Raw genomic sequence first — 11819 nt, forward strand, 5'->3', positions numbered from 1 at the left:
CCAAAGGAACAGACATGCACACACATGTCAGCTAAGTAAATTAGCCAATTTACAACACTGAAAACATCCCCAGTGTACAATCTAATATTGCAATACTAGGAAAATCTAGAAAATGTGTCCTAAAACAAAAAACTATGATTCTGTGTAAAACCGCTTCTTGATTAATCTCACTAAAAAAATAACCTGTACACAACACAGTTATTTACCGTTAACAACAAATTTAACATTAACAATACACACAGCAACATAAACAGAAAAAAAATTATTTTCACAAGTGATGCAATTGCACAAGCTTTTGCTGGGCAAAGGAAAAATGAATTGGGATTTCAAAGGCAAGTTCATCTCATCCATAACATCATGCTTATGAAAGTCATGTATGTAATGCAATGTTCTTATCATTAGACTCTCCATACATCCCTCATATTTTAATAACATTACATTGAAGCACTTTATGGATTAAGAAAATAAGTCCAAAACACTTCACAAAGTTAAAGTTTTCTTTACAGGTGGACATGAAAGTGAATTAAAAGGATACATGGGATTATATTTATTATTTGGTACCACTAGCAGAAACATAGTGCTCCAAGTTTCCTTGCTGTTACCTCCAGACACATCATAGTTTGATTCAAACAGAATAAAGGATAGAAACAAACCTTTGGATGGGCTGAGGTGGAAGATCATTAGGTACTTCACCATTTTCAGATACTTCAGGCTTTTCAGGAGCTACATTCTCTGCTTCTCCTTCTATTAAATGAAACAAATGTACAATTTTGGCTTAGCTGGCAATGCAAATCTAACTTTTCTAACAGCAGTATTTTGAATCTTATCAGCACTATATTTGAATGTGTGCTCATGAGATACATCGCATGACAAACTTTTTAAATTACAAATAAAATTTTATAAGCTTAAGTAAAAGCTAAATATCTTGTGAACTTCCCATTTTTAAACATCTCAGAGCATTCACAATTCAAAAGGGACATTGAAAAAACATTTAAACTTTCTTCGTTTTTTATTTGTTTCTTAATATTGTGAAATTCCCTCATCTGTAAAAATGACATCATCTCACTCAATTCGTCCACAGTTGCATGGTAAAATTTGCAGTATTTGAAGTTGCTCAATATACAAAATCTTAAGAGGAAAAGCTACATTAATCCCCCCTATATTCTCTATAGGGTTTTTTAAACCTTTCTTTTCTTTACCTTAATTTCTTATTTTCCTCTACTGGTATTCTTAGTTGACCCAGATTTGAGCAGGGGGTTGGACTGGCTGACCTCCATCTGTCTGTCCCTTTCAAAATCAAGGATTCTGTGATTAGAGGGTGAGAGCTTCTTCTGTAATCCCACCACAGTTATGTTCTCCATAGGGTTGACCCCATTTACAATTTAAATTGGGCAGAACCAGTTTAACCACTCCTTCCCAGTGGACAGGTTTTCCACAGAGTTACTCTGACCAGTCCAGTGCCATTAATGGCACAAACCTACACCTGCCAAGCTCAGGTTAGACCATTCTCTATAATGGCAGAGAACAAGATGAACGACATCTTTGCATTGACAATCTAACCATGCAGGATTATAGACACCATTCACCACTTTCTGCTTTAGCATTTCTACAAATAAATTTGGTAGGTAAAAAGTGTACAATATCCTTGGATTCCATCTAGAAAGCTTGCTCAGATGAATAATCTGTCAGTAAGTATTTCTTCCATGTAATGCCACACACAGAAAGGACTCCTCTAACACTACTGTCCACTTCAGTGTCCCTCTGCTCTGAAATCACCAGGAATCATAGAATCGCTTTGGTTGGAAAAGACCTTTAAGATCATCAAGTCTGACCTTTAACCTAACCCTGCCATCCCACCACTAAACCATGTCCCTAAGCACCTCATCTATCCTTTTTTTAAATACCTCCAGGGATGGGGCATCGACCACCTCCCTGGGCAGCCCATTCCAGGGCCTGACAACCCTTTTGGTGAAGAAGTTTTTCCTAATGTCTAGCCTACAACCCCAGTTCCCTCAGCCGCTCCTCATAAGACTTGTGCTCCAGACCCCTCACCAGCTTTGTGGCTCTCCTCTGGACATGTTCCAGCAATGCAACATCTTTCTTGCAGTGAGGGGTCCAAAACTGAACACAGTATTCAAGGTGCGGCCACACCAGCATTGAGTGCAGGGGCACGATTACTTCCCTACTCCTGCTGGCCACACTATTCCTGATACAAGCCAGGATGCCATTGGCCCTCTTGGCCATGCGGGCACACTGCTGGCTCATATTCGCCGGCTGCCAACCAGTACCCCCAGGTCCTTTTCCGCCAGGCAGCTTTCCCGCCACTCATCCCCAAGCCTGTAGTGTTGCATGGGGCTGTTGTGATCCGAGTGCAGGACCCGGCACTTGGCCTTGTTGAACCTCATACAATTGGCCTCAGCCCATCAATCCAGCCTGTCCAGGTCCCTCTGCAGAGCCCTCCTCCCCTCGAGCAGATCAACACTACCACCCAGTTTGGTGTCATCTGCAAATTTACTGAGGGCACACTCAATCCCCTCATCCAGGTCATTGATAAAGATATTAAACAAGACTGGCCCTAGAACTGAGCCCTGGGGGACACTGCTTGTGACTGGCCGGCAACTGGATTTAGCTCCATTCACCACGACTCTCTGGGCTCGGCCATCCAGCCAGTTTTTAATGGCACCACTGAAAGAAAAAGGCCAAGGCAACTGGGCTTTTACCAGCCCAAATTCAGGTAAAGAAATGCATGTATCTTTCCTAGAGTCTACTGCATTCCACCCTCCTAATGAGCTTGTGCATATTCTCTGAACAGCCATTTCACAGGTAGGACCTTCTCATTTAAAACTACTGAACAGTACATATACTACATTTTTATACAGTGTATTAATTCTACATATGATCCACAGGAGAACATATGGAAGATATGTAAATACACTTAAAAACCATAAGTGCTATTTAAGTTTTCCCTTGGTCTTACTGGTACAGAAAACCACTGTGCATCAACCAATCCTATGATCATCGGCACACGAGCTGGAGTGGTCCCTATGTTAAGGCTGAGCAAGGCCCGAGTAAGAAAGTTTTGCTCTGTTGATGGCTGTACCACGAGCTTCCTGCACTTTTCTGGGTACCTAATTTACCATCCCTACCTAACAGATGAAATAGGGATTTCAAAATTCCCCTTCCACACAGTGAAAAGCATTTTTCCACGTAATGGACATGACAAAAGTACAGAGAAATAAAAAATAGAGGTTGACTTCTTAATAAAATATATGATTTTGCATAAAGGCTCTGCTTGAAGCCTGCGCAGGCAATGACGGGAGCTGAGACAGCCCACTGGGACTGTGGGTACCCTGGGTAAGTCAGACTGAACGAAGAACTCTTTGGCAGCCTTTATGCAGACAGGCTTGGGGAGAGGCATGAGCACGTCCAGGATTTTTAATTTTTGTGTGTTACATTCAGTCTGTTAATAGTACAGCTTCACTTCTCACACTGGAAAGCCATCACTGACCTTTGGCACAGCAGGTTTCTGCAGGTTTGTGGGAAGCACATACAGTCCGCCCTTGCCTCCCAACTCCCAGGAAACAACACCTGCAAGAACCACTATTTTTGTTTTCAAGGAAACAGCTACCATTAAGCAAGGAGGCAGCCTGCTAAAGAAATTTAGCTTTTCAAGCAGTTATCAGCCATAGTCAAGATCTCAGCCAATTGCTTGCTCTTGCTACATCCCAACATAGAATCATAGAATCGTTTTGTTGGAGAAGACCTTTAAAATCATCAAGCCTGACCGCACCTGTCCACTATTAAACCATGTCTCTAAGCACCTCGTCTACCCATCTTTTAAATACCTCCAGGGACAGGGACTTGACCATTTCCCTGGATAGCCTGTTCCTATGACTGATAAACCTTTCAGTGAAGAAATTTTTCCTAATGTCTAATTGAAACCTCCCCTGGCGCAGCTTGAGGCCATTTCTTCTTGTCCTATTGCTTGTTACTTGCGAGAAGACACCAACACCCACCTACTACACCCTCCTTTCAGGCAGCTCCCTTCAGGCAGCTCCCTTCAGGCAGCCTCCTCTTCTCCAGGCTAAACAACCCCAGTTCCCTCAGCCACTCCTCATCAGACTTGTGCTCCAGACCCCTCACCAGCTTCATTGCCCTTCTCTGGACACGCTCCAGCGCCTCAATGTCCTTCTTGCAGTAAGAGGCCCAAAACTGAACACAGCATTTGAGGTGAAGCCTCACCAATGCCGAGGACAGGGGAAGGATGACTTCCCTGGTCCTGCTAGTCACACTATTCCTGATACAAGCCAGGATGCCCTCGGCCCTCTTGGCCACCTGGGCACACTGCTGGCTGTCAACCAGTACCCCCAGGTCTTTTTCCACCAGGCAGCTTTCCAGCCACTCATCCCCAAGCCTGTAGCGCTGCATGGGGTTGTTGGGACCCAAGTGCAAGACCCAGCACTTGGCCTTGTTGAACCTCATACAGTTGGCCACAGCCCATCAATCCAGCCTGTCCACGTGCCTCTGCAGAGCCTTTCTACCCTTAAGCAGACCAATACTCCTGCCCAACTTGTGGTGTCTGCAAACTTGCTGAGGGTGCCACTCAATCCCCTCATCCAGGTCATTGATAAAGAGGTTAAACAGAACTGGCCCCAAAACAGAGCCCTGGGGAACACCACTTGTGACCATCCTCCAACCAGATTTAACTCCGTTCACCACCACTCTTTGGGCCCAGCCATCCAGACAGTTTTTTACCCAGCAAACATGCATCATGCTGACATAACAGCTGCTCATAAGATAGAAAGTCAACAGTTGCAATGAGTCCTGCAAGCATTCATTTACTCTGTGTGAAAAATAAGCATCTCTCAAATCTCACTTCCCTCGTTCACCGTAACCCGACAGCACCAGTGGAGACAGAGCAGTGACAGTATCACAGCACAGTGCTGTGACACCTGCACAGAGCAAAATAAGAGATGTTTCAGGGACCTCCTATATACCAGATTTCCAGATTTACTCTCTACTACTGGCCCAATTATCCAGTTATTTGAGGAAAGGTTTTGAGGATCACTTTCACTTTTAATATGAACAGAAGCCACAAACGCAACAAGTAATAGGAGGAGGGAAACGAAGTACTGATATTAAGAAAATGGAAAATGTACATTTTATTAATCTGGTTGTTGCAATAACTACCTGTAATATATTGCAAAAAGTTCTCCACAGGTTCTGCTTATTTTCAAGTTAGAACCCATAAAGTGCTCATAAACTATTACTACTTTTTTTCTTTTTTTTTTTTTTTTTTTTTTTTTTAAACACTTAACCCAAAGCACAAAGCACTTTCATAGATGGCTTTTTGGTATTCTTTTAAATAGAAACTACTTGGATAAAGTCAACTCAAAGCATTCAAACAGAACTAAATTATGTTTTGTTACAGTTTAAAAATTCTTTAATACTTAACATAAAAGGAAAAAAAGCACTAAAGTAGAGAAGTGCTTTATTAAAAGCACTGTTTTCTATTAGAAGTTTTTAACTATCATTGGTACGATCAGTGCTGGTCTTTTGTCACTATAATGTTCCTGAGACGCTGGCAAATTCACCTGGAAATAATACATTGATTTTTCAGATAAGTTACATAAATTCTTTAATAATAGTCTGACCAAGTTAGGCATGAAGCACAGAAGAACTACAGCCAGCTTCTTACTTGGGAACTGCTACTGAGGCCGGGAGAATAAGGGCAAACACATTAGGGAGTGTTTCCAACAAACTCACACTTCTTTGCTAAAGACATCAATGTTCTGGTCACTAAGCAGAACACACTCATCAGCAATGAAACATTTTTTAAAAGTCAAAAGACATTGGAGGATCAAAATGTTTGTCTTGATAGAACATCTGAGTAGACACTCCTGAAAGTTAAATGAGGTGTGTAAAAGGTGAATCATATAAATCAGTACAACAGATTTGAGAGGCAAAGCCATGCCAATCTACTTTGAACCAGGAAAGCGCAGGGACTGCTCACGCCTCAAAATAATTTACACAGTCCAGAAATATAAAAATTAAAGGTTCAGAGGAAATTCAGAAGCAGTTTGCAGAATGTAATTTTTTTTTTTTTTTTTTTAAGTAGTCCCAAGTATCCCCTAAACCCCTGAAAACCTTGGGGAAGAACTATCTTCAGCTCTTCTCTGACTAACCTACTCCAAAGGTAGTTTTGGAGTTGTGGAAGAACAGCGACTGATTTTCAAGTAGTTTCAACACCCAGTTTCCACTTAATTGCACTATAAATCTTGTATAAATCTTAATGCGCAATTAACCAACCAAACGGTATCATCAACCAGCTACATAAGCAAATAATACAGTGCCTAAGCATCTTGCAAGGTCTGGGCTTTCTAGGATGCTTCAAAAGGCATTGGCAAACTAAGCAGACTTTCCTAATCCCTCCTGCTAGCGTAAACAGGCATTGCCACCAAATAAGCACTCCTGCCCTCACACTTCCCATTCCCTCCCATTAGCACATGCATTCACGCACTGCTTGAAGAACTGGATCAGTGCGACTCATTTTTGCAACACTGCCCTCCCAGCCCCTCTGCCAAGCTGGGAGAAAGGATGGTCGTATTTCACGTATAATGCCAATTCTCTGGGGATGGGTGGTAGGTGGCTGTGATGGCTCAACTTAATGAGTGACAACATCTTAAGGTTACTTTGAGATGAACTACAGAAAGGAGCCTGGCATTGCTCCTCCCAGAGAAGTGGACCTCAGGGTAATTACTAAAACTGTGAGAAGATAAAGTGCACCAGTGAACCCCCAAAAAACCTCATTTTAGAATTCACAAGGTTCAGAAAAATCTTAAATCAGCATCAGCTTCTGAAAAAGCCTTATGCAGGCCTACACTTTATGGAGTGGTCATGAAGTGCAACTGTTCCTCCCTTCTTGCCACAGTGGGTGCATTTATGTGCACATGTCTAAAGAAAGTGGAACCTAAGTAACTTCAGGGGTATATGAGCAAATAGCTGAGGCAGGCCAAAACACCCTTTTGCCAGAAAGCTTAAACATACACTTCTTATTTAAGAGGCTGTCACGAACAAGCCAGTGAGGATTTCTAATGGAGGACACAGAGAGAATAACTGAGATGCTGACAAATCCTCATTTATAAAGAAAGAAAAAGAAAAAAAAAAAACCACAAACCAAAACCCACGGTGGAAAGGTTCAGAGCCTCAATGCTTACAAACAGAATATAAGACTGAAGCAGAATGCGGAAATAAAACTCCAAAAGATCCAGGAAAATAAGTTTATTTCAGCCAATAAACAATGTTTTTAAAACCCTATAAATTATTCTTCCTTTGGAAAATTTCATAACTTTCATTTGCAGTTAAAGACACAAGAACACAGCAAAAGACAGGTCATCACTGACATGATTACTGCCAAATATGCATCCAACTTAGCTATCTGCAATGACTGTTCTTATCGACTATCATGATTGATTTTGCTTTCCAACTATGAAAGCAATTACATGTATGAATGACAATTTCATCTCTATAAGAACTTACGGAAAATTAAGGTTCACTAATGCACTAACATGCTACCCTATCTTATTGAATAAAGCTGAAAATAAAGAACAGTCAATACAATATTTGGTTCTTACACCACCTGGGAATCCAATCCAAATCCATAACGAACCCGGGGATCCTCCTCTTACATACATTCAAATTAGAAATAGAAGAATATAACTTTATATTCCTCTAAGAGAAACATTCCAATAGACAAGACAGCTCCAAAAGATTGAAAGGAATTAGCATGGAAGGTCTCCCAATTGCATAAGGTCACAGAAATATCTTGGCCAACCATCTAAATTTCATTAAACTGACACAGCTATGAGGCTCTGAAGGCCACAAGTGGACTGGGAAACAGCCTTTGACCTCCCACATACGTGGTATCAACTCTCCCAACTAGGTCAAGCATCTGGATCTGGAGAAAACAAAAATGCAGCTTTCTGCTTAAATCTCAATTCTTCCTCTTACATTTTGGTTCTATGGCTCCATATATACTGTAGCTGGATACAAATACATCATTAACAACGTATGTCTTGGGAGCTATATACAACTTGGAAAAAAAAAATGGAGAAATAAGAATGCAGAGATGGAATTTTCCTCTAAAATCCTGTAAAATGCAAACACTAAGTGAGACTCCCAAATACTTGAACAAAAAGGCAATGTGCAATTCGGTTCTTACATAGAACAAGTCACCAAGGGATTCAGGTGCAGCAGCCCTGCATTTCCTTTGAGACAATGTAAGCACTGGCCTCTGAAAACTTGCATAAATGTAAGGAAGGAGAGAATATAAAGTAACTTTTATCAGGGAATGTATATTTTTCAAATCAGGACATTAATCACAAGATGTAATTAAAACACAAGGTAGCAGTTGGATTAAGTGTAAATCACCCTCCTTAAATCATTTAGCTGCATGGATTCAAGTTCAACCCCAAAGCACGCAAGTTAGACTTTCCAAGGCAGTCAAATTTTTATACTCCCTACCTTTCTGTTTAACTGCAAGTCCTGGTTCAGCTTTCTCTTGCAGTTTAGCAACACTGTCCTCTGAAATCCTATCTGCCAAACTCTTTGTTTCCACAGTTCCTGTACCAAAACAGTTTATAGTCAAATGAAACCAAAGATACAATAAAAATGTAAAATAAAAAGCCATGCTAAATGGCTAATGGTTAAACTTACTATTTCTTTAAGGGCTATCCTAGTTTAATAAACCATCTTAAGCGTAAATAAAGAACACTCAAAGTTCACAAAGGCTCTTTACATGACCACTGGTTGAACTCCTCATATTACTGCAAACTAACGACAACTTCTTCAGTTTAGAAGCAATTTACAGATTTTAAGTTATTAGCCTGATAGCTGGTGAAACAATACAGTAATTACTCAATAAAGTCTAAGTAATTGCTAAAATACACGATATTGTTTGTATACTACTTGGAATGCATAATGCAGTAGTTTGTTTCAAAGGCTTTAGCTTTAATTTCATACTAAAGCCATGAAGAAATTTCAAGCAAGAAAAGCTTATTTCTGGTAGTTGAACTCTGCAACTTGCTGGTAACACCACAGAATAGCCTAGTCCACAAATGCTGTTCACTTTTGATGCCACATAAACCAGTTTTATTTTTGCAAAGAAGTGAAAAGCCATTTCATCTATCAATTATCTTAAATTAATTCCCCCAGTTACAATAGGACAATGTTGACAAAAGCAAAGTAACACACAGTGGAATAGAGCTGAAATATTCAGATGTACATCTGACTTCTATAGTATTTGCCCAGGGAGAAGAGACATTTAGGGCAAAGGAATGCAAAGGATAAACGATTCAGCATAATTTGTACACCATTCCTGAAAATATACCTGTGCATTGAACACAGGTGGTCAAGAAAAGTTAAACTATTCATACAGTTTGTCAAGATATGGACAGAATGGGTAGAATATTTAGCTTTGGTCTTATCATTAAAAACATACCTATGTACACATACACACCCCCTTCACTTGGAGTAACATGTTCAGTTCTCACACTCCTCAAAAATGCAGCAGCAGAAGAATAAATTCAGAAATAGGCAAGATTACAGATACAGACAGAGCACACGTTTAAAACAGAGGTACCCAAAGTGCTGCCCAGGAACCGAACCCAGCGCTTCCAAATCTCCCTGCCTGCAAACAGGTAACTGTAATGCAAAGATAAAGAACAGATTCACAGGGCCCCTATCTACAGCCAGGACACCTTAGGTAACATTTCCACCACCAGAACAAAGGAGCAAACAGTTTTGATAGCATGGGAAGAGATTTACTAGATAGAGCCCTGCCTAATGCTTGGGTTGAAACATCCAGCACTTCCAAAACCAGCAAAGAAACTACTGCATGCAGCATAAAGCTGAAGCTTTCAGGACGTACAGACCAATAGCAGAGGATCTACTCCTCCACCCATGCCACAGGAAGCATACACAAAGACATACAGTCTATTGCAGTAGAAATACTGAGTTGTACTAGTTTAGGGGGACATAAACATGCAGAAGAGAAAGGTCAACCAGCACTTTCATTTACCTGTGCTGACTAAGGCCAGGATGAGTTGTCCTTTAATAAAACTGAAACAAGCAAATGCATCATCACCAACCTATACAACAGGGCTAAAAAATTCCTGTAAGGTCTGGACCTTAGCAGAAAAGCCAAACCAACAGTGGGAAGTGAAGCACTTTACTCCATCATTTTCATTCATTAACTAATTCAGTGTCTCAAAGGAAACCTGTTCAGATATCAATTTAAGAGCAACTGCAAGTTTTAAAAAAAAAAAAACAAAACAAACAACAAAAAAAACACATTCAATTTATCATTCAACACTTAAATTAGCAAAAATGGTCTCTACTGCACAATACAAGTCTTGCTTCAAGGCAGGTTGCAACTATAAAAGCAGTCGTTGCCTGAGTAGTAATAAATGTAACATTAACTATATTAAAAAAGAAACAAACCAAAACATTTGCTCCGGTACCATTAGGAATTTGTTCATAATAGAGGTGAGCAAATGTTGGTATAACTTGTTTTCATTACTAGGATAGCAAATATACCTGGTTTTGCTGAACTAGTCCTCCATTCACCACTTCATTTTTATTTATTACAAGTTTAGTCATGACACTAGCCCTTGTGTGTTCTCCTGTTGTGCATTTATTTATCCCCGTTTAATATTAGAAAACACAGAAAGCTCTGATCATCATCACAGTAACTACAGAGGTCAGCATGCAATAGGCATCAGCATAGCTCCGGAAGGTTTTTACTACCCTCTGGATGACTTTCTGGAGCACCTCTGAGCCTTACACACCTATTGCAGCTCTGCTGCATTAGAACAAAAAAGAGGACTAATGCCCCAAATTATTTATCACTTGGGTAAACTGAAACGTGAGAGTGCTGGCCCGCTTGCATCATGAAAAGAGGAGTATTTTAAAATATTTACCTTAAAGCCAAAACACAGGATAAATCGTTAACTGTACTTCATTTATCAGAAAAACTGGATCATGATTTTAAAGAAGGGATGATCCTATAAAATGGGGCATGTCTGGTCACTGTAGTTTAGTGCCAGTTCAGGCTATAAAGCAAATATTCAAATCTTGGGAAATAAAAAAGTTATAGTATCAGCCAAGGATTGCTAAGTAGTAAAATAAGACTACATTTAATGGAATCCAGATGGTATTTTTCATCTACAAAATTATTAAAAACTCACAGCACACAAGTGTATGAGATGTGACATAAAATTTTCAATTTTCAAGCACCAACTTGAATTAAGGTCCTAAGTCAACAGACGTTCAAATCCAAAGTGCCAGATCTTTCTCAAAGTATTTAAGGAGCGTAAACATCCTTTTAATTTTTTCCCCAAGTCCTTCTGAAAACATGGCTATTGGTTGATATGAAATCACTACCCAAGCTCTGATATAACTTCAGTATTTTGCCTCAGACACATGGAAACCTACTAAAACACAAACCCAGAGAAAACAGAGATCCTTGCAATGACACAGCAACACACAATCTTTTTACATGGATTAAAAATAGTGACATTGGCAGATTAAGTGCACGAAGATCTTCATGCTTCATTAGTCTAAACAGTATGTCTTTAGCCAGAATTCGCTATTTAACAGGTATCAATTCACGGGTGTTTTATCTTCTGAACCGAGATGTTAAACTGATTTATATACAGTGATTTCTTCATTAGAGATAAGATATGAGCTCCCAGGGCACAAAACCATTGCAAGAAAACTTGAATCGGAGTAAATAATCAGCTCACCAAAATACAAGTAGT

General features: G+C 40.0%; 1 protein-coding gene across 2 annotated transcripts in view; it reads right to left on the minus strand.

The window, feature by feature from the left end:
- The window catches only part of TRAF3IP1 (TRAF3 interacting protein 1), a 50961-nt gene that overhangs the window by 15901 nt on the left and 23241 nt on the right, over positions 1–11819 (minus strand). Inside the window, exons 9-10 of one of the 2 annotated variants that reach the window (XM_035890276.1) lie at positions 8524–8622; positions 654–744 (exon numbers count right to left, since the gene is read on the minus strand). In XM_035890276.1, the coding sequence (XP_035746169.1) occupies positions 654–744; positions 8524–8622 (190 nt within the window). The remainder of the gene's footprint in view (positions 1–653; positions 745–8523; positions 8623–11819) is intronic. The other variant, XM_035890277.1, reaches the window with a different exon arrangement.

The sequence above is a fragment of the Egretta garzetta genome, unplaced genomic scaffold (assembly GCF_000687185.1).
Source record: "Egretta garzetta isolate BGI_Z169 unplaced genomic scaffold, ASM68718v1 scaffold732, whole genome shotgun sequence".
Classification (NCBI taxonomy): Eukaryota; Metazoa; Chordata; class Aves; order Pelecaniformes; family Ardeidae; genus Egretta; species Egretta garzetta.